The sequence below is a fragment of the Dasypus novemcinctus genome, chromosome 15 (genome assembly GCF_030445035.2).
Source record: "Dasypus novemcinctus isolate mDasNov1 chromosome 15, mDasNov1.1.hap2, whole genome shotgun sequence".
In the NCBI taxonomy this organism is placed as follows: Eukaryota; Metazoa; Chordata; class Mammalia; order Cingulata; family Dasypodidae; genus Dasypus; species Dasypus novemcinctus.
The window spans coordinates 15,032,657-15,056,967 of record NC_080687.1 but is presented as its reverse complement, the minus strand read 5'-3'; the positions used below and the strand labels follow the sequence as shown (position 1 = coordinate 15,056,967).

At 39.3% G+C, this 24,311-nt stretch overlaps 1 protein-coding gene and 1 pseudogene across 2 annotated transcripts in view; both read left to right on the top strand.

Annotated features, from left to right (window-relative positions):
* SGCG (sarcoglycan gamma) overlaps window positions 1-24,311 on the top strand; it is a 157,595-nt gene that overhangs the window by 87,343 nt on the left and 45,941 nt on the right. For both annotated transcript variants that reach the window (XM_058277057.2, XM_058277058.2), the window contains exons 4-5: window positions 3,280-3,367; window positions 22,558-22,677. In XM_058277057.2, coding sequence (XP_058133040.1) covers window positions 3,280-3,367; window positions 22,558-22,677 — 208 coding nt within the window. The remainder of the gene's footprint in view (window positions 1-3,279; window positions 3,368-22,557; window positions 22,678-24,311) is intronic.
* LOC139436565 (protein SDA1 homolog) lies at window positions 5,294-8,491 on the top strand (annotated as a pseudogene).

Below are 24,311 nucleotides of genomic sequence, written 5' to 3'. Positions count from 1 at the left end.
AATACTATCCAAATGTAAAAATTTGTTTGGCACTAGCATTTCTATTGGTCCCAGGCTGCTGTGAAGAAGTAAACAACAAACAGGGCTACTACACAGAGGCCATCTTTGGCTCATTTATGTAACAGATGATAGATTTAAATCAAGCAATATCAGTAATCACATTAAATGTGAATAGTCGAAATACTCCAATTAAAGGGTAATTATTGTCAGATTGAATTATTTTTTTAAAAAGGCAACTATTTGCTACCTACAAGAACCTTAATTATAAAGACAAATAGGTTAAAAGGATGAAGGAATGATAAACTCTTAACAGCACTCAAAAGAAAGTTGAAATAGCTATATTAATAATAGTACATTTCTGAGATAAAGGGGGTCATTTCAGATGATATGGGAGCAAAATCATCAACAATATATAACTAAATGTCTATATACCTAATATCAGAACTTCAAAATATATGAAGCAGAAACTAAAAAACTGTAAGAAAAAAATAGAAATATCCACAATTATAATCAGATTTCAAAACCCTATCAATAGGACAAATAGAAAAGCATTACGGATATGGAAGATTTGAACAATGCTATCAACCAACTTGATCTAGTTAACACTTATATAACATTCCACCCAACAGTATAATGAAAATCATTTTCAAACGCACAATGAACAGTTACCAAGATAGAGCATACTGGAACATAAACAAAGCTCAATAAGTTTTAAAAGGCTTAAAATAATACAAAGTCTATTATTTGACTACAGTGAATTTAATAAGAAAATAGTAATAAAGATATCTGGAAATTTCCCAAATATTTGGAAATTGAAGAACATATTTCTGAATAACCCATAAGTCAGAACGAAGAGAAATTAATATTTTGAATTGAATAGAAATAAAAAAGACAACATGATCAAAGTTTGTGAGATGTAGCTAAAGCAGTGCTTAGAGGAAAACTTACAGTACTAAAATGCCTGCATTAGAAAAGAAAAACAATGACTTCAGTTTCCTCCTCAAGACACTAGAAAAAGTACAAATTAAACTAAGAATAAAAATAGATATGAGGAATAAAGAATAGAAATCAACAAAATAGAAAACATAAAAACCATAAAGAAAAATCAGTGAACCCAAAACCTGTCTGCTTTAGAGATCAAAAAATTGATAAACTTCTGAACATTCTGATAATTACAAAAGAAAAGAGGTACAAATGACCAATATCAGAAACAGTAGAGGGTTTACCACTATGGACCCTAGAGACAGTCAAAGGATGGTAAGGAAATATTATAACTTAATGTAAATAAAGCATTAAATTGTGTAACTGTTAATACAATTCTTACAATGCATGTAACTTCAATGACTAAATTAACCTCTGACATTCCTGATATTGTGTGTCAGACTGAAGTCCTTACCAATATGTATAAGAAGTGGCCACAGAGGATTATTTTGCACTCTACATTTGAGACCTACTAGATATGCCTTTATATTGTCAGTGTTCTTTTTATGTTATCTCTCTCTTGTTGTTTCTTATCTTGATCATACTTTCTTGAGTAAAGGCATGTCCTCTGGCTGTTTTATCTACTCCCTAAGGCTAAATATAGTGTTGAGGTATTTACAGTTGTACCCAGTTAACACATTCAGAACTCAATGGAGATGAATGGAAAAATCCAGTCATCTTCCATATCTAACTTGCTCTCATTCTAAAATAGCATAAAATTTTCCTAAAAGGATATGTCATTAGTTAATTATGAAGCCAGAAAAAACTCATTCAAAGACTTTAGAGCTGTTTCATCTAGAAAGTAGAACTAATGCCACTGTACTTCAGTACAGTTTTTTTTATGTGTGTGTTAATTTTTTCAAATATAGAGATTTGAGAGCAAGTACAATTTAATATGAGAGCTTTTGTTAAGTAATAAATAGAAGATTTATATCATTTTGTTGTCACTACTGATACAGAGCAATTTCTGGTCTGTAATTATATCCCATCCCTAGCAGACTTCAACTCACATCTCGATGACCAGAATTGTCACCTAGGTATCACTAGCTCCAAGACAGGCTGGGGAAGCAAGCGTTTAGCTTTTATGAGCCCTAGAGTAAAAGGCAGAAAAGAGAAAAGCATTTAAATTTGGTTGTTGGGTCAGACAACCAGAAGTGACTCCCAGAGCACTTACTTAGTATAGGCATGGAAGGAGAACTCATGCTCTATCCACATCTGTCCTCTATTCCAGAAAAAATGGAAGGCAAAAGCTTAGAAGCTGGCATACGGTGATCAGTCTCCAGCCATGGAACTGTCACCTTCAGCTTGTGACTTGGACGAGACTTAACTTAATTTCTATGCACTGTTTCCTCAGCTGTACATAACACATGGCACCTACTTCATAGAGTGGAAGGTGAGAAGACGGGTACTAAGATTATTGGTGAATTATTTCACCTTATTTTTCATTACCAAGCTGGTTATTTTCTGATAATAAAAAAATAACTATTACGGTCACGTCACTGGATAAGATCTAAGAATCCAATAAATCCATCCGCTTCTACAAAGGGATTTCTGGCATGCTATGGAGAGTTCCCTAGGACAATCATTTTGAATCTTCTTTCCATCTGAAAAAGTACATTATTTCCTACAACTCTGGGAGATATTTGGTTTCCTCTGAGCAAAGTGTAAACCCACCTGAATCCAAATGCCAAACTGTACTGAACCCCTTTTGAAGAAAATATTTATACAAAAGCCAGTGACCTGAGAAACAAAGCCAGCACGTAGGGACTCAACGCCCCAGGAAGCACAGACATGCTCATAAAGTCACGTTACCTTCCAACAAAATTTTCAAAAAAAACATATATGTTTTCCTACAAATTCTTTAAAACATAGAGGAAATTGTGAGAAACCTTTACATTTTGAAAATAAATAGCATGGTATTTGTTGTGGAATAGCTAACCATTCTGGTTTATTTTCTTAAAGTATATTTATATCCTGGATATAAATTGACAAAAGCAAAATTTTAATTCTTTGGAAGAGAAAATGCACTGATCAAAACTTGAATGTACTAGATCTTCACCTTGAGAATTGCTTTGGCACACTGTACCCAGGACACACAAGTATTACAAGCCCTTGGGACTATTATATTTTACTGTAAAAAGTTTTGTTAGTATATTTACCGTACAAATTTAAAAGATCACAAATTCTGCAACTGTGGAGAAATTATTTTATATAAACCCTAATTTACATGCAAATATAAAGATACAAGCATTTTGACTAGTATGCATTTTTCTGATTTTATAAATCCCTCTGCCTTAGGACTCCTCTCTGCTTCTACAGTCAACTCAGAACGTGACTGTAAATGCCCGCAACTCGGAAGGGGAGGTCACGGGCAGATTAAAAGTGGGTGAGTCCAACTGAATCACAATGCTTTGTGTGTGTCCTCCATGAGTAGTGTACTTAAGGAATAAATGCATTCTTTCTCTAACAAATTCCAAGTTCTTTATGAATAACCAGGGTTTGAATTATTCAACTCTTATCTTGTGTTGATCACAGGGAATAGTTAGTCCCACAAGGGACTGTCTAAGGTATTTTAATTAAAGTTGTTTTGGTTCCAAGAGATAGAGGACCATGCAAGCTAGGACAAGAAATCGATTGTTTATTTCTAGGATACACAGGAATCTCAGAAGGACCAAAGGAAAAAAACCAAAGTGTAGCTTGTCTCAAGGGAACAGCAACCAGGGACTGGGAGCAAAAAAATAGAAGAGCACACAGCGAATGGAAACAGAGAGCAGACAACTTGGGGCGGGAAGGGGAGAGAAATTAAAAAAAAATTTTTTTTAATCATTCTCTCCCCCTCTCCTTCTTCCTCTCCACCTTCCCCTCTCTTCATTATTCCCTCTCTCCACCTTCTCTCCCTCTTTCTCTCTCTTCTCTCTTCCATCTTCCTACTCCTCTCCTTCTCTCTCTCACATAGTCCTTTATCCTCCTATGCAGTTGCTCTTCCACCAGCATTTTCACCTTCATAGGGACGTAAGGGCACATGTTCTCACTCTGCTTGATGGCAGTGGTTCTTCATCTCACTTGGCAATAGTACCCAACACCAATCCTTTGGTCTTCAATTTTGCCAATTCTAAATTCCCAAGAAAATTCTCTAATTCTTCAAGTCATGTTTTCAATCAGTTTCCCTTGGGGCAGCTATGTCCATACCTTCCAATCTGCTAAGGCCAGGGAGTGGAGGTCAGAGGGGAGCAGGGATCCCATGAGCATTGCAAGGCTGATCAGAAGGAGTTGAAGCATTGAAGACATTTCTAATTCAGTGAGAAAAAAAATATTAAAGAATGTAGATAAAGGAAACAAAAGAACAAAACCAGCTAGTAAAATTATTGTGTACATTCTCTACATAGTCAACATTCTATAGATTTGCTAAATCTAGGAAAATTGAATGGCCTTTCTCATCACAGGAGACTAGATGAGAGAACCTATCAACAGAAACTGGCAACTTGTCATATCGCTCCTTTTTATTGGCTACTTTTGAAAAAAAACACAATAACTTACTGAAAACTACAGTCAAATGTTAACCAGATGGTTTCTTTTTAATACACTAATACAAGAATGCCATATTTTATGTTCTGTTTTAATCTTTATAAATTGCTCCAGAAATCTAATTGTAGTTCACTTTTGCTTGAAGCTTTGTTTGGTCACCAAGTCCAATGAAATTCTCAGCGGACCCAGAAATGAACTTCAGTGTCTCCAATAGTCATATTCTTGAAGCTTATCTAAATCATATACCTTTTTAGGAATTATACGGTATTATGATTTATCTTTACCACCATCCTTAAACTTCTTTGTAGCTTTAAAATTGTCTTAGTTCTCCAGAGGTGCAATGACAAAAACAGGAAATTTATTGGATCAAGGTTTCAGAGACTGGAAGCCCAGCATCAAGGAGTCCCCAAGGCCATGCTTCTCGTGCCGGCAGGCCACAGTCCCTGGCGCTCTTCGTCTTGCTCCTCTGCCTCTGTCCCATGGCAGTTACTCTCTCCTGTGTCTGCTCAGGTTTCCTCTGACTTCTGCCTCTAGTCATGTGGATTAAGGTCTATTCTCATTCAGTTTGGCGACACCTGAACAGGATGTTAGGAGATCCTGTTCACACCTTAACTGATAGTACATCTTCAAATGGTCCCGTTTACAGACAGGTTCATACCCACAAGAACGGGAAATAAGATTAAAAAAAGGCAAGTCTTTATTGGGGTACATGATTCAATCTACTACATAAATATTTGAGTTTTTGTCCTTATTTTGCCATTATTCAACAAATATTTACTGCACGCTTATGCGGTAGGTTCTATATACTGTTGTAGCAGTTTAATATTATTGATGAATTCCAAAAAGAAATATTGGATTATGCTTGTAATCTGATATGTACCTGGGCATGACTGAATTATGATTAGGGCATGGCAAGAAACAGAGTTGAGGGTTTCTGATGTCAGAGTTTTGATGTTGGAGATTGATGCTGAGGACTCAAGCTGGAGCCCTGGGAAGTCAGCACACAGAGGAAAGAAAAGCCAGCCCCAGGAAGAAAGGAACCTTGAACCCAGAGAAAAGCAAGCCGCAGGAACGTAGGAGCCCAGGAAGCCTGAACACTCTCAGACATCAGCAGCCATCTTGCTCCAAATAGACTTTGGTGAGGGAAGTAACTTGTACTTTATGGCCTGATATCTGTAAGTTCCTACCCCAAATAAATACGCTTTATAAAAACCAACCAATTTGTGGTATTTTGCGTCAGCACCCCTTTGATTGACTAATACAACTGTCAAGTAATTAATTACTATGAAGAATATATAATTGTTTCTCAGGTGCTCCAGAAGTAGAAGAACCTTTTATATTCTCATTAAAACAATTTATACAAATACTAATTTCCTCATTTATCTTTGTTAAATATGGTTTCATATATCATTTAAAAGGAGCTTAGAAATGATATAAACCTGCCTCTTATTTCATAGATTAAAAAACTAAAGTACTGAAAGACTGACTTGTCCAAGAACACAGTTAGTAGAAAATCCAAAGCAGAATTGAATCCAGGATGTTTTCATCTGCCAGCAGTGTTTCTACTAGCCCACCCTCTCTCTAATCAGATTTCCTAAAATTAGGCATGCCAGTAATTGTCCTAGTTGCTAAAAATATGGTTCCCATTTCTGTCTCTAAGAAATTGCCAGGAGTTATCGAGGGAGAAGGAAAAAAAATGTTTGCCCATTTAGATTACTTTGGTTTTAGTTGTTAACCTCCAACCTTCAGTTTTAGGCTTGGTGCTTAAAATTAGTCATTTTATTAAATAGTTGATAAAATCTTTAAATTAGTGACTTCTATTAAAGTTTTGGCTGCAAAATCTCTGTTATATTGAGGACTAAGTGCCAGGAGATATCACTCATCTCACCAAGTCCAAGATTTTCACTAAATGGCTTTCCAGGATCACAAAGCCCAACAGACTCACACTTCCTAGAAGTTAAATTAAGCCAATCTGGATGTTAAAATGTAATTTATTTGATCTAGCCAAATTCCACTTAATTACGTAAGTAACTAGTTTTTGCTAAAACACCTGAAAAAAACTTGGCAACCAATACAATCAAATTCAAAAATTCCAATTAAATTTCAAAAGAAACTAAGCATTGAAAAGTAAGCATGAGTAATGAGCATTTCAAATCTTTAAACTAAATGACATCAAACCATAAATAACAGCAAAAATCTTACTAGCTATAAATGCAGCTCTGGTTGCCAAAGCTAATTTCCTTTGGCAATTCTGGTTAGCTTAAAAGTAAAAGAGGCACAAACTGTGAAGTTCAAATCCACATTGCACGAAGGTGGGTTAGTGGATGTCAGTAGTGTGGGTTTGCTGAGAACTGCTTGCTCCTGGAAGAACCACAAAGCTGCCCAGCAATCTGCCACAGCTATAGAATCTGACCAAACAAACCCTGCCAGCCTACCTCAAGAAGTTTCTACAGCAGTCCCATCACCACAAATTCAATGTGGAGATTTTTTTGAGATACTCATGGCACAGATTGGTCACTGCTACATTGAACATCTAAACAAATTAACTCAAGAGCTGAAAGATATGCTGTCTTACAATCACACTGTCTTGATTCCAGGTCCTTAAAGGACATTTTGCAAAGCTTTGGTCTTGCTGAGAAACAAGAATCTCATTAATCCATCAAGTTTGCTAGAGCTCTTTTTGAGGTTCAGTGTTGCCATGACAGTCTTCTGAGAAAGACTTTATACACTCATAATGACTGACAGCAAGAATAAAATGTGAAGCACAAGAACAATAAAGGGAATATAAAATTGCAGAATGTCAGGCATACCATGTTAGATACAGCAATGTGACTATAGCCAAGGTATCTTTGGATGTGATCATTAACTCTACAGAAGAAACGTCTGGAATTATGCCAAAACTGTCAATGTTATCACAACTGTATGTTTCTCTAAAGTTACTAAAATATTATATGCTGCTTTGCCATTTTTCCCAGGGAAAGAAGAGAAACAGGATGAAGGCTCAGAATCTAAGGATGAAGGACCAACACCAAGAGACCTTCTGGGCAGTGTGGCATAGGGAAGAGAAACTCCAAACATAAGAAAAGGTAGCGAAGACTATGAAAGCCTAAGGAAGAAAATAATAAAAAAAAACAGATGTTTTCAGCTATTTACTTGATTCATGATCCCCAAGGTTCTAGGAAGAAAAAAAAACTACTGAAACACCTCTCTAAGGAGAGGCTTGAAGTGAAAGTGATGCTTAGTACCTTATCTCCATATTAGGAGGAATTCATGAGTATTTTCTCCTTAACTTCTAACCGTTTGTGAAAAGGTCTCTACAGCCCCACTTAAGAGAAGTAAAAAAGAACGCTCTTTTTGCTGCACAAGAACCTCATCACCTGGTACCCTCAGAAAACATCTGTCATTGCTCACGACTGTGGCCAACAATCTTGTAACCTGCAAGAGCTCTGGGGAAATCACAATGGTACTTCCAAAGGAAGTAACAGCATGATGTCTTCTAGCCATGAGTAAGAACTTCTCCAAGACTTGCCTAGGATAAAAGACACAAAGATAAGAATGTCGTCATGTCCACTAGAACTTTGATTCAGCTCTTCTCAACACTGAGTCCTCAAGTCTTACAGAAGAAATTATGGGGTAAACCAACAGAGGCCTTGATAGAAACAAGAATGCTAGAATATGGAGAATTAGATGGCAAAGATTACATTCCAGGAGTAGAAATCCTGGAACTTGAGAAAGAAGAAGAGAATACTGAAAAGGATGGAGATGAATGGGAAAGTACCAGAGTCAATGAGGAGGAGAGCACCAGTGATGCACAGGTTGATGCACACAATTCTTCCAATAAACAACAAGAAATGTCCAAGCAGCTGGATGCAGGAAAGCCTAAAAGGGGAGGATCCTAAAGATGAGTTACTTTTTTTTTTTTAAGGAGGTACTGGACATTGAACCCAGGACCTCATACATGGGAAGCACATGCTCAACCACCGAGCTACAGCCACTCTCCAGATGAGTTACTTTTACTTCAGGGCTTTGAAAGCCTTCATAACAATATCAAAGCCTATCAAAGAGACAAGACTACTGAGTGCAATGACTGGAAGGACAGACCAAAAAGGAGTCCCTTCAAAGAAAAGCAGCTGACACAACAAAATGCACGATTTAGAAAAAAGAAAAAGAATGGAGTAAATTCAACCTAAAGTTTTCATGCCAAAGAGAATGCTAAATTTGTGTTACTGTGTCATTACTCTGAAAGTTTAGTACATTTAGAAGAATGTTTACATGGAAATGTCCAAAAGCACAGGATTTTGAAAACCACAACTAAAAGAAATAAAAGAGAATTTATTTGAAAGGTGTATTTATTTTGAAGGGTATGTCTAAGGTGTATGAAACATGACTATGATTCTAAGAGTCTAACTATACAAAAGATGTAGTCAAAGAAATATCACTTTCTCTCCATCCCAGATACCTCGAACCCACGCCATCCTTCTTTCTGTTTTCGAACCATCCCCTGTAAGTAACTATTCTCTATAGTTGCCTGTTTAGCCTTTCTCTGTTTCTTCTTCATAAATGAGCAGATACATGTATCTTTTCTTATGTCTGCTTTTGAGTGAGTTGCTGTGTAGTGCATCGTGGGAACAGGTTCAGGCAACGCAGAAGCTTTCAGTAAATGCCTGCTTTATTACTTACACAGCACAAAGGGACCAAGAGCATGGGAAGAGAGCCCATCAGAGCCAGTCTGCCGTGGAGCCCAGCTGCTTGGGTCAGGGACAGTTGCTGGCAGCTCTGTATGTCCCACATCGCCTCAGGAAGGAAAGACAAATTTTCGCCACCTAAGAGTGTGGTATTTATCCACACCAGGGAGAGGGGGCCACTGAGAGTTCCTGCCCTGATAAGCAGCTAAAATTGCTTGTTCCAAGTTCAGGGTCTATTAGACCTAGCATCTCTCCTCAGGCTGCAGAATGGAAACATATTGAAACAATTGCACACAATAGAAAAGGAGTCGGTGTGGTAGGCAAGGGCTGGCAGATGGCTACTAAGTGTTTCCATGACTTCCCCAGCATCTCTTCTGTCTAACATGAAGAGCGAGCATAAATACTGTCTTCCCTTTATTTTTTTCACTTAATGATATGTCCTGGAAAGTATTCCATATCAATTCAATTCATATATATCTTCCTCATTCAGTCCTGCAACTGCATAGTTCACTATTGTGTGGATGTGCTGAGAAATAAAAAGCATAACCTTGCAAAAATATCTAATAAGTCACTCCTGCCCCTGCTTCTGTGGATCGGCCTGTGAGGGCATGGCCTTGTGGGAGACTATCAAATGAATGACTCCTGCCCCCTGTTTCTGTAAATCAGCCTGTGAAAACATGGCCTAGCAGGAAGATATCAAACAAGTGACTTCCCCCACCCTGCTTCTGTAAATCAGCCCACAGCCTTGCACCTGCATTCTACTTCTGTAACCCAGCTTGCAAAATTTCGCCTAGCAACAAGTTAGCCAATGAGCAAAAGTGATGCTGATCCCACATAAAATCCTATGAAAACTGAAAAATGGGGCTCAGAATTTGGAGATTGACTCTCCTCTGGGTCCATGCACAATAAAACTGTCCCTCCACTTGTCCTGAGAGCCAGTTTTGGGTTTTTCTGCAGTTCAGAACTCCTGGCTTTGCTGCAACATTTGGTTCCCTGGCGGGGAAACCCAGCCGAGCTGGCCCTTTGGGCGTCCGGCTTGGGACTGGTGGGCGCAGCTGGCGGAGATCTCCACACACGAACGGGGTGGCGCCACCTGTCCCCTTGACAGGGCCTTCTTCAGGTAGAGGATCCCTGTGGGCCTTCACCCCGGTCTGACTCGGTGGAGAGGTGGATTGAACAGTATCAGGCGCTGGAAAGGTAAAGCCTCAGGGTTCTGTGTCCCACTCAGGCCCGTCTCTGGACAGAAGGGGAGACTGATCACCTCCCAAAAATCTCAAGATTCGAGATTCCAGGATGAGGTAGGCCCTTGGGTGGGACTGTGTAACCTCTGAGCGATTGAGTGAATGAGTGGGGACTGCAGAGGCTTGCCTCTGCTGACCCAGTTTGTGGCTCCACAGCCTGCGCTACGGAGGCTGCGTGAGCCCCAACCTGCTCTCCATGACTACCTCATACGGCATAATGGCTAATCCGGACTCTACACAGACGCCTTACCTTAGATGAGCCGAAGTTCTCGCGAGAGACGCGGCAGGTGGCAACTGAGTGACCTCGTGAGGGGCCCCCTCCTTTGTTTGTCCTGCGACACCGGTTCACGGATGGGATCATCACAGTCCAAACTCACAGTCTTAGACCATATGTTAAAAAAACTTCAAGAAAGGCTTTTCTGGGGATTATAGTGTCGTATGTCCCCCAGAACTCTCCAGACTCTGTGCCAAGTAGGGTGGCCTAAGTTTAGTGTTAATTAGCCCGCAGAGAGAACCCTAGAGGTGGCCAAAGTGCACGCCGCATGGCGGGCAGTCACTGAGACCCCCGGCCACCCTGATCAGTTTCCCTACATCAATTCCTGGTTAAAAATTGCCCAAACCCTGCCCCCTTAGGTTGGATTCTGTGTTGAAAGAAAGGGTCAGAGCAGGGTCCTAGTAACTCAAATGGCCGAACCTCTAAAACCTATTATTCTACAAAAATCTCCGAAAGAAAACCCACTATCCCCGCCATTTTTTCCAGCCATTCCAGAACATTTCCCTGCCCCAGGCCCCCCACAAGCCCAGAAACTCCTCCACCTTCAGTTCCTCAGCCCGTCAGCCCCCCAGGGGGGTCCTGAAGTCCCTGGGCAAAAAGACTCTGGCCAGCGCAACCTGTGCTTGAGATGCCCCTCGGTGAAACAGGGTCCAGCCCACCCCGGGGGCCAAGCCTGCTTTGTCAGCCTCTCACAGCCGCCGCTGTCTTAAACTGGAGCCCACATGGGTTCCTGTTCAGAAAAGCGCAGGCTCTTATCGACCTCATGGGGTTCATTTTCCAAACCCACCTCCCCACTTGGGAGGATCACCACCAACCCCTAACCCAGTTCAATACGGAGGAGAGACGCGGAATACACAGAAGCCAAAAAGTGGTTGCGGGAACAGGCCCCCGCAAGTGTCATAGAGCCAGAGGAATGGGCCCGAGAAACAGCACCAGCAGCTCAGCCGGCCTGGGACCTCAGCACAGATCAGGGGCGCTGCCCTTCAGCAGTGTCGAGCAGCCCTCCTCAGAGGGGTACGGGAAGGAGCGAGGCGACCCACGAACATGCCCAAAACAGCCTCCGTCACTCAAAAGCCTGAAAAACCTCTGGGAAATTCTTATAAGCAACTTTGCAAAGCCTTCAAGAGTTCCACCCGCTTCAACCCAGAACCCCCAGAAAGCCAGAAAATGGTCAGCGCAACTTTCATTGTCCAGGCGGCACTGGACATCAAACAAAAACTTCAGAAGCTAAATGCATTCACAGAGATAAACATCTCCCAGCTCCTCAAAGTCACAGACAAAGTATTCATCAGTCGGGACAAAACTGCTGAGGGGGGAGCAAAAAAGCAAATAAAACAGCAGGTCTCCCTATTAGCAACAGCCTTAAAAATCCAGACCCAACCAATCGAGAAAGGCCACCCCGAAAAGGGGGGAGTACTTTACCCTGAATCTCCGTGCTGCTGCCAGTATCACCTGGGGCCGCCTGGTTTACGTGTCTGGATTTAAAGGAGCTTTTTTCTGCCTTTGGGTAGCTCTCCGGAGTCAGTCACTATTTGCTTTTAAATGGGAGAATCCCAAGACTCAAAAAACAAAAAAAAAGGACTCAATTAACTTGGACTCAGATCCTGCAGAGCTTCAAAAAACTCCCGCACCTTTTTTCCTAAATCCTGCCACTTTTTTTTGCCAACTGAAAGAGGAACTCCTGAACACAGCTGTGCAGAAATGACAAAAAGGTGTATACCAGCTGCCCCAACCTCCAGGATGGGCCACTTCCTTGCCCAGACCAAACCCTACTCACAAACGGCAGCAGTTTTATCAGAAACGAAAAGAGTCTTACTAAATACGCAGTCACCACAGCTAAATAAGTAATAAAAGCAGCTCCCCTACCTAAAAGGTAGTCTGCACAGCAAGCAAAACTCTGGGCACTAATTCAAACACTACCACTGGCCACTGGGCAAACGGCAAACATTTACACTAAACCTAAGTATACATTCGCTACTGTACATATCCATGGAGCAATTTATAAGGAGAGGGGACTCCTAACTGCAGGGAAAAAAAATCCTTCAACTACTGGAGGCTGTCTGGAAGCCAAGCAGAGTCACCGTCATACACTGTCAGGAACATCAGAAGAAAACGGATGCAGTTACTAAAGGAAATACACTAGCCAGTGAAGCGGCTCAACAGGCTACCAAAAAGGCCCTCAAACTGCAACCCCTCCACTGGTGCCTCTCCTGTCCCTTTTAAAACAACACATTAAAAAACTTGACTATACCCGGGAGAAACAGAGTGGGCAAAGAGAAAAAAACACCAGACCCCAGAGGAAAACTGGCTACTCCTGGATAGCCAAGTCTTCATCCCAGAGGGGGCCACCCACACCCTTGTTCAACAATGCCACCAGCTCGCCCACCTGAGAAAAACTGCTTTAAAAGCCCTGCTCAGAAAATATTACTGCATTGCCTGGATGACCTCACTCTGCACCACTGTTAGCAGCCAATGCCAAACTTGTGCTAAAAACAACCCCTCCCAAGATCCCCGGGCCCCGGCCAGCATCCAACACACAGGAACCGCCCTTTTTAAAAACTTAACAACAGGGCGGCGGACTTGGCCCAGTGGTTAGGGCATCCGCCTACCTCCTTGACCCGTGTGGAGCTGGCCCATGCGCAGTGCTGATGCGCGCAAGGAGTGCCCTGCCATGCAAGGGTGTCTCCCGCGTAGGGGAGCCCCACGCGCAAGGAGTGCACCCCATCAGGAGAGCCTTCCAGCACGAAAGAAAGTGGTGCAGCCTGCCCAGGAATGGTTCTGCACACACGGAGAGCTGGCACACAAGATGACGCAACAAAAAAGGAAACACGGATTCCCGTGCTGCTGACAATAACAGAAGTGGACAAAGAAGACGCAGCAAATAGTCACAGAGAACAGACAACCAGGGTGGGGGGGAAGGGAGAGAAATAAATAAAATAAATAAATCTTTAAAAAGAAACTTTATAACAGACATTACAGAAATAAAACCAAGTCAAAGGTATAGGTACTTATTAGTAATAATGTGTATCTCGTCGGGTTGAGTCAAGGCCTTTCCCCACCACACTGAAAAACAAGAAAAGTAACTAAAGCTTTGCTCTGAGAAAAACAAGAAAAGTAACTAAAGCTTTGCTCTGAGAAATAGTTCCCTAGCACGGGATACCTTTATTCATAAGCAGCAACAATGGCCCAGCTCTCATATCAGCCGTTGTCCACGAGCTAGCAAAATATTAGGAATTAAGTAAAAACTCCACACAGCATATAGGCCCCAAAGCTCAGGGAAAGTAAAATGCATAAATCAAATCCTCAAAAGCACCCTAGCCAACGTCTGTAAAAAAATAAAAAACTGGCTTCCCTTGAGTAAATCTACTCCCATTAGCCCTCCTTAAAGTCAGACTGCACACCCCAGACCCTTAGGCTTTTCACCTTTTTAAGTTCTGTTTAAACAACCCCTCCCAATTACTCAAACCTTCAAGGGAAATCTCAGGCTCCTAGGAAAAACTGGCCAGGATTCTATCCTCCAGCAGTTAAAAAAACCCTAGCCCAACTACACAAAACTGTACTGCCTCACGATCCCATTCTATTAGGCCACCCACACTTGCCCAGAAGCCTAATTTGGGTAAAAAAAACTGAAAAAAGAGCCCCTCCAACCTACCTGGATGGACCCACATACTGTTATCCTTGTAACCTCCACAGTTCTCAAAGTTTCAGGTATTGTCCCTTGGATTCATCACACTAGAGTTAAAAGGGTACACTCCAATTAAAAACAAGACAACTGGACAACTCATCCTGTACCTGACTGCCCTTTGAAAATCCATATTCCCCAGAGCCACCAAGAATCGCCATCACCTGACAAGATGAACTCCTGCTCCTATAGTTCCTACTCCTCCTCAGACTGCTGGGATTACTGTTTGGGAGTGAGCTAACAACTACATCTCCCAGAAACTGGAATGTGGTTTTAAAAATAGGTACTAATCTTAGTAACATACTTGTGTTTTGTAAAATGCTTTACTACCTTAAGATGTTTTTCCACTTAGCTCGAGTAACGCCCTATAAAAATTATAAGGACATTAAAGGGGGGGAATTGTTGAGAAATATAAAGCATAACCTTGCAAAAATATCTACCAAGTCACTCCTGCCCCTGCTTCTGTGGATTGGCTTGTGAGGGCATGGCCTTGCAGGAGAATATCAAAGGAATAACTCCTGCCCCCTGTTTCTGTAAATCAGCCTGTGGAAACATGGCCTAGCAGGAAGATATCAAACAAGTGACTCTCCCCCACCCCCGCTTCTGTAAATCAGCCCACAACCTTGCACCTGCATTCTACTTCTGTAACCCCACTTGCAAAATTTCACCTACAACACGTTAGCCAATGAGCAGAAGTCGTGCTGATCCCACATAAAATCCTATATAAACCTATGAAAACTGGAAAACAGGGCTCACAATTTGGAGAATGACTCTCCTCTGGGCCCGCACATAATAAAACTTTTCCTCCACTTCTCCTGAGAGCCAGTTTTGGGTTTTTCTGCTGTTCAGTACTCCTGGCTTTACTACAACAGATGTACTAAGTTCATTCAACTATTCTCCTCTGTATATGGGCATTTAGGTTATTTCCAATCTTTTTGCAGTTATAAATTTTACCACAATGAATAACCTTATGTATTTTGTTTGATGAATGCATACCTTCAGGGTAGAATCCTAGAACTGAGACTGTTGGATTCAAAGGTAAGTACATACATAGTTTTGTTAGGTTTTTCCAAATTTCCCTCTAGAAGCATTGTAGTGATTTGAATTCTCACCACAGTGTTTCCTCAGAGGCTTGCCTACAGAATAATCTTTTAAGTTTCCAATTCCATAGGTGAGAAATGGTATCTCAGTGCTGTTTTAATTTGCATTCCTCTAGTTATGGGTGATTTTGAAATTTTTAATAAATCTAAGAGTCAGTTTTAGGCAGAATTGACATCTTATAATGTTGAAATTTCCTATCTAAAAAACAAGGAATGGGGAAGCGGATGTGGCTCAAGTGATTGGGCTTCGACGTACCATATGGGAGGACCTTGTTCAATCCCTTTGGCCTCCTGGTAAAAAAAAATGCCCATGCAGCAAGCCAAGTGCGCATGTGGCCAGTGCCTGCACAGTCATGCAGCAAGATGATGATGCAACAAAAGAGAAATAAGGGGAGAGTCAAGGCAAGGCACAACAGAAACTGGGAACTGAGGTGGCACAAGTGACAGGGAAACTCTCTCCACATCAGAGGTCCCCAGGATCAAATCCCGGTGAATCCTAGAGGAGAAAAATGAGAAGAGAAGACAAAAGGAGAAATAGATACGGAAGATCACACAGCGAATGGACACAGACAGCAAAAAACAGGGTGGGAGGTACGGGGAGGGGGAGGGAAGAAAAAATAAAATAAAATAAAAATGGGTAATGTCTTTCCATCTGTGTGATGGTTTATTTCATGTGCCAACTTGGCTAGATGATCATGTCCGTTGTTTGGTCAAGCACTGGTCTATTTGTTAATGTGAAGGTATTTTGAGATGGGATTTATATCTATCATCAGTTTATTTTATCTATGATCAACAACGAGATTGCCTTCTATAAGGAGTCTCCTTATCTGATGAATTGGAGATCTTAAAGCCAGAACTGAGGATACTGGGGGTCAGAAGAGAAATTGGGACTCAACTTCAGCATTGGTTCTTGTCGGAATTTCTAGCCAGCCAGTTTCCTCTGGGGAATCCAGACTAATAACTTCAGCCTCAACCTCATCAGAGTTTTCTACTTGTGGCCTGCTCTACAGAGTTCAGACTTGCCAGCCCCCGTGGTCAGATGAACCAATTTCTCATAATCTCTTATAAATATCTGTATTGTGTATCTATATATCTATACCTATATAAGTTGATTTTGTTTCTCTGGAGAACTGTAATACAAATTTTTTGAAGAACCTTTCAGGAATGTTTTAAAATTTTCTTCCTTTAGGTTTTGCTCATTTCTCATCAATGAATTCCTGAATTTTTTATTTTCTTTTTTGTTATTGGGAATGGTATTTTCTCTGTCATTATGCCATTTTACTTTTGTTTGTGTATTTGAAAGTTATTGATTTTTCTATATTAATTTTATATCCTACAATTTCACTGAATTCTTTTATTGGTTGAGTTAGTTTTATCATGGATTCTCTGGAGTTTGTCAGCTATACTATTATGTCAACTGCAAATTGAAATGGTTTTACTTCTTTACTCAATCTTTATGCCTTTAATTGATTTTACTTTATTAATTGTATAGACATATACTTCTAGTATGATGTACATCCTTGCCTTTTATTTTTATCTCAACAGGAGTGTTTTTAGGTTTTTTCCATTAAATAAAATATTAATCTTAGGATTAAGGTACATGCATTTTATCACATTAGGAAAGTATCTTTTAATTCCTATTGTCAAAGGCTATGTCAGCACCTGTGGAGATAATTATGAATTATTTTATTAGATTTATTAAGTTAATATGATATTAATCATATTCTCATATTGAGCCAACCTTGCATTCTTGAAATAAATCCCACTTGTAATGGGATAGTATTTTCTTAGTGTGGTGTTGGATTATAGTTTGCTTCTGTTTGATTAGAATTTTTGTACATATATTCATGAGTAGTATTATCCTGCAGTTTTCTTCCTTTGTACAGTCTTTACCTAGCTTTCGCATCAGGGTTAAACTTGTTTCTTAAAGTATTTTCAGTACTCTGCAATAATTTACAGAGCGTTAAGACAATTTGGTCTTTGAAGATTTGTTAGGAATTCCCCCATGGAAATATCCAGGCCTGCTGCTTTTAGGTAGGGTTCCTTTATAATTTTCTCCATTTGTTCTGTGGATCTTGGTTTGTTTAAGCTTTCTAATTCTGATGGGGTCAATTCTGGCATCTGTATTTCCCTATGAAATTAGCTATTTCTTCTATGTCTTCAAGTCTTTTTTTTTTTTTATTTCTTCTGTTTCAGCATTTATTCTCCACTTATCACTTATTATGTGTATATTTGTGCTTGGTTTTTCTTCATTACATCACATAGTGGCTTGTTTTGCTGAATTTCTCAAAAAAAACCACCACCAGTATTTTGATTTATAATTACATCTACCCTTACTGTTTTCTTCCTTTTTAATTTCTGCTTTTATTTTTAATTCCTTTCTTGTGCCTTCTTTTGGCCCACTTTGTTTTTTGTTTTTTTTTAGTTTTGTGTTGATAAAAGCATTTAGTACAATAAGTTTTCCTCTCATCAATGCTTTACATGAATGTCATAAATTCTGAAATTCTTGTTTTCTTCTTTGACTCAGTTATTTTGCAGTTTCTGTATTCTCTTTCTGCAGAATTTTTATAGTTGTGACACTGTCAGAATTGGGGAAAGATTTTTTAGAGATTTATTACTACACAACCACCATGTTTTCAGTTACACAGAAGTCCCTCATTTTCCAATTTAATTTGTATAAAGTCTCCGTAGCATTATTTTAATGGCTACTTATATTTGAAGCAAAATACATATAATAATTTGATCAAGCAATTCTCAAATACTGGGCATAGATTATTCCATTCACCCTTATATGAAAGTATGTATGTATATAAACGTTTATATATATAATCTGCAATATTCTCAACTAATCTCTTCTCTGATTTTTCTCAACTAACCCTGATCTTATTCCTTTTTTGATTCTTTCTCCACACTGTCCATTACAGTGTCTGACACATTGTGGCCGCTTATAAAATAAGTGTTTAATGAAATAGTGAATGAACTGAAACCATAGTGATCTTTCGTTTCTGCTCATATCATCCCCCTATTTGGGACTCTTTGCCTTCAAACTGAATTTCAAACTCCCTGACATGGTTTCTAAGTCCCTTGGAGATCTTGCCCCAACTTATCTCTGCAGCATTCTCTCATTAACATCCCACCTAAACTCTAAGCTTTCAGGAACTCTGAACCACTATTTCAGACATGCCAAGAGTCCTTGCACTTTTATCCTTCGCTTTGCTCTTACTTCTGCCTGGATAAAATTCTTATTTTTCCAGGCAGAAGTAAGCTTCCAATTCTTCATCTGTCAGGTTCCAGTTCTTTCTTCAGATTTCTCCTTACCTGTCCTTTCCTCCAGGAAGTCTTCCCCAATTGACATTTAGCACCAGAACCTGAACTTGTGTTCCTCGAGAATAGGGTCCCTGGTTATCCGGTCCCCAGTGCTTAGCATAGTGCTGGATGCATAGTAGGTATTCAATAAATATGCATTCAATGAATGAATAAGTGAATAAAAGATTGTGTACCATGGGCATGCTTGGGACACCAACCTAAGCTTGAGGTAGAGTTTTCAAACTCTAAGGGATAAAATGGGACAAGATGTTTATCCAAGGTCATCCAAACTGGTAAGCTCTAAGTACTGTTCTGGGCCTTGAGGGAATTTTCCCAGGGGAACTAGACACCAACACCAAGTATCCAGCATCATGGAAAGCATCATGCATGGAAAACCTAGCTCAGATTCATCAGCCAAGTGAAGACAAAACCCTAACAAAGCAGGTCAGGAATAAAGAAAAGAGGGTTCATCCAGGTGATTGCTGTAAAGGGCACTGGATTCCTTGCTTAATCATTAGAGGTTCTTGGACTCAAAATGCCTGGCTATAGCAGACTGACCTAAAGCCAGGCTGTACAGGTAATGCTGATTAATGTCAGCTTTATAAGGCTGAACTAAATACAAAATGAGACCTAAAAGAAAGTAGAGTGAACTATACTTTGTCCTTCCTTTATAGCACTTTTCCCCATCACACCGTATTTCAGCAGCAGATTTTTTCCTTTTTTTAAAAGACGTTATGACTTTTGTTTTCAAATGATGGTATTTTAAATTAAAGACATGATGGGGGAGATGGGAAAAGGTTGTTAATGAGGCATACTGTATGTAAGGAAGAAATTGATGGTATTTTCACTAGAAAAAAAATCCTTAAGCCAGTTTCTCAAACTTAATCAGATGATAAAACCATTAACCTTTCCTTCTTTGTACCAAAGCCTTTCATTAAAAATTGCATTTTGCCACATGGCTCATTTCTTATCACCAGGGTAGAATTTGAATTTTTTCTTAAAAATCTCTGCTGCAAGAGATGATTACTGGCTCAGCTTCATCAATGTCCCAACTAGGTTATAAAAACCAGTAGAATATTAAAAGTGAAAGATTAATTACAAACTTTAATTTTTAAGAGTGATTATGGGCTTTTATCACTTGGAGAAAAGTACAGCTTCCTTCAAAGTAGAAAATATATTTCAATTTATATTGAATATTCAATGTCTATTTTTTAATAACATGAAGATGGAATTTTATTCACCTTTGTGCCTTTGCTCAAGCAGTTCCTTCTACCTGGAATGCTTCTTCCTCCCTTTACCAGGGAAACATGAATTCCTTCTTCAGGGTCAGCTCTGACACCATCTTTCCCAGGATGCAGTTCCTGAACCTGAGATGAACCACGAACTTCTTGTTGGGTCTCTCATGGAGCCCTGTCCATGTAATCACAGCACTTATGAAATTGTCCTGGGACTAGGCTGCTAGGCTTTCCTCTTTAGGGGCCTATGAACTCCTGTAAGATGTAAGCTACAGCTCACTCATTTTTATGTCCTCAATTCTTAGTGTAGAAACCTGTACATAAAAAACATGCAATAAGTCTTGTCAAATGGTCAGATGGAACACACTCATCTTCTTGCATTTTCTTTGATTCAAGTAAGGGTTGATATGATTTTGCTATTCTTAAATATCATTCAGTTAACTCATTGAATATTTCACCTACATACATGAAATAATCAAATAAAATATTAGTCAATATTTAACCCCTTAAATTTAACAAAAGCCTCCTAGAATCATTGTATAAACTTCTAATGAGCAAAAGAGTTAACTATTTTTGGGGTGGAGGGGGTTCCAGGATCGAACCCAGGACCTCATACATGGGAAGCAGACGTTTAACCACTTGAGCCTCATCCACTTCCCAAAAGAGCTAACTTTTTTTTTTTTTTTTTTTTTTTTAAGATTTATTTTTATTTCTTTAATTCCCCTCCCCTCCCCCGGTTGTCTGTTTTCTGTGTCTTTTTGCTGCGTCTTGTTTCTTGTTTCTTTGTCCACTTCTGTTGTCGTCAGCGGCACGGGAAGTGTGGGTGGCGCCATTCCTGGGCAGGCTGCTCCCTCCTTCGCGCTGGGCGGCTCTCCTTATGGGTGCATTCCTTGCGCGAGAGGCTCCCCTACGCGGGGGACACCCTGCGTGGCGCGGCACTCCTTGCGCGCATCAGCACTGCGCATGGCCAGCTCCACACGGGTCAAGGAGGCCCGGGGCTTGAACCGCGGGCCTCCCATGTGGTAGACGGACGCCCTAACCACTGGGCCAAAGTCCGTTTCCCAAGAGCTAACTTTTAATGGGTAGATTATTCCGGCTTTCTCCTCAATTTTATGCTCAGATAAATTCATATTTGTCACTAAATACAAATCTGTATTTATATAACAGATATGTAAGGTGTATTAGTCACCCAGATAAACAGGAGATAAACAGGAGCCCTGAGACTCTGGGTAAAAGTCCAAAGGAGAGAAACTATATAAAACCATCAAAAAATAGGCTTCCTTAAGAGAAGAAAGATAAAACATAGAGGAAAAGGTGAGGTCTACCTTTCTAACTGCCCCTTTACTGAAAACAAACAAATGTATATGTGCATATATGTATTTACATATATGTGTATATATATATATACATATTTAAAGGAAGGATCATTGGAAGGTTTGTACCTCAAAATATGAATTAATGAAATCACGTAAGAATACCTTCATGTTGATGTCCAAAACTGATGAATTCATTAATTGGAAAGCTTTTATTTAATTTCTATTAGGTATGTAACAACTTTAATGAGTAGTGTAAAGGGATCCAGGAACAAATACACAAATTATATGATCAATTTTTTCAATGAGCTTACATTTTCAGATAAGACTATAAAGCTAACATTAAAAGAATGAAGGAACTCTTATAGTTCCTTAAGCAAATGCTGAAAGCTGTGTTCTAGAGGAATGAATCCATTAAACTGCCTGGCTTAGAGAGAGTTGGGAGCATAAAGAGAAACTGGGAAATACAAATTAGTGAATATCTGAAACCAGAGTATAACTGAGTGTTTGAATGAGTGAAAAATTGAACAGGATCTTATAAGCTCCATGAGGGCTTGTATCCCCAGTGCCTGACACATAGGAGGCCACCATTAAACACTTGTGGTTCTAAAGCTCAGGTGAAGGAAAAGTGCTATCTCTGTAACTATCACAGAGAGAAACTGAGAGAAGGCAAAATGCCTTAGGTGAAGGGGAAGGGCAGAAACTTGAGGGTGTTCTTACTTGGTACTATTTTTTCCTGGGAGTAAGAAGTAAGGACCTCTTCTAAGACTAGAGTCAGGGGGTAGAATTTGAGTATGTTGTATCCCCTGGGTTAACTTCAGTTTATGACATTAGCTTAAGTGAGCCATTACTAAAATGTGTGATTTCCCAAATCTCACATTTTAAAATGCAGAATCCTTAGCTAATTACTTACATAAAGAATATAAATTTATTTGAGTAAAAGAATTATATTACTTTTTGGCAAGTTTTAAAAATCTGGAAAGGTAACTTTTAAATAATTTATTCAACATATTTTTATATGATTATTTTTAGTAATACAATATATTTATGTTTACAATTTACAAAGCCAAATAATAGGATCAAAAAGTTATTGGCAATAATTCTAAATATTTGGTAATTTTGTATTGCTGGGTGACATGGCATGTATAAAAATAGGTGTTTTGAAACTGCATGTAGTAAACACTTTATAACAAACTGTTTTCATTAATCCCTCAGGTCCCAAAATGGTAGAAGTCCATAGTCAACAGTTTCAGATCAACTCGAAGGATGGCAAGCCACTCTTTACTGTTGATGAAAAGGAAGTTGTGGTTGGTACAGATAAACTTCGTGTAACTGGTATGTAAATAACTTTAGAAAAACACTATCCCATAGAGTCCACTCCTGAAAAACCCAATTGCGGTATTGCCAAGGTTACTCTTCAATCTTTCAGGCAGATAAGAGAAACTAGTTTGAATTCTTGGCTTTTCTTTGTGATATTTCATCTTGAAATTCTTCTAGAAAATGAAATCCTTCTCAAAATTTTTTACCCACTCTTTTCCCCCATACTGCTACCCTTGATCTCTTTCCAGGTGGCCTCACCCAGACTTATCATATATTCCTTTTTCATCTATGAAATTCAAGTATCTGTTTTCAATGTAACTTTTGCAAAATAGCCTTCTTCAGAGGTCTTTATTTCTATTACTTCAAGTACTTGGATTCCCTATGTTTCTACAAAAACACTTTTCTTTCTTTGACTAAAGATTAGATAGGGTTCTGATAGAGCTCATTTTTAAGACTAAAAAGAAGAAATTTTATAGATAAAAACAGGAAATTTTCAAAACATTGTCAATTCACTTGCTGAGCTGCTATAAAGACTAGAAAACATAAGCATCAGATACTTACCAAATTCATTCCAGGACTTTTCTATGCCATTTTGAAAACCAATAACTAGTTTATTCTCTCTTCTTCAGATATCCCCAGTCAGGAAAGAAATAATATTTCCTAACATAAGAAGTAGACTCAACTCTAAGATACAAAGTTTTATGTTGTAGATAATTCCTAACAAAACAAACTATCAGGTCATAACCTAAGGTTGCAGCATACTCTACAGCAGCGATCCTTGGTATTCTTACTAAAATGAAGGCCACTGGGAAATCTACCTAAAGGAAATTGGTTGTTGCCTAATAAAGAAAAGGCTAGGTTGCCCATGATTTGTCATCAGAAGCCCAACAGTGGGTAGTAAAGAGAACATGGGCTTTGTGGATTTAGATTTGATTTCTATCTCAACAATTATTAGCTACATGATTTTGGGCAAGTTACTGAGTTGCTCTTAGCTGTTTTGGTAATATATAGTGGTATATATAGTGGTAATATATATAATACGACATTGTGAATATAATTAACACCACTGAATTACATAGCTGAATGTGGTTAAAAGGGGGGAAATTGTAGGTGGTATATGTGTTGCTAGAACAAATTTAAAAACAAACAAACATAGGACTGTACAACACAGTGAACCCTAATGTTAACTATGGACTATACCTAATAGCACAATTATAATATTCTCTCATCATTTGTAACAAAGGTACCACACTAATGCGTAATGTTAAAAATAGGAATGGGTATGTGGGAACTGTATTTTCTGCAGGATCTTACTGTAAAGCTACAATTTCTCTAATGAAAATGTAATAAAATATATATTTTTAGAAAGGATGAATAATTCCTAGTCTACCAGCTTTGCTGGATTAAATGATGTAATGCATACAAAGAAGAGCAAGGTTCTTTGTAAACTAGAGTATTATTGCACTCCAGGATAAAAAAAAAAAACCTGTGGTGTAAACAAGAGCTTAGGCTTCTTTAAACCCAAGCTAACCTACACAGGGCATCAGTAAAGTGACAGTCCACCTTTCCTAGCCCAAGGATCCTTCCAGGTTGTCATGTCAATTAGTGGAACAGGTAAGAAATATCGATGTCACTCTCTTACCCACACA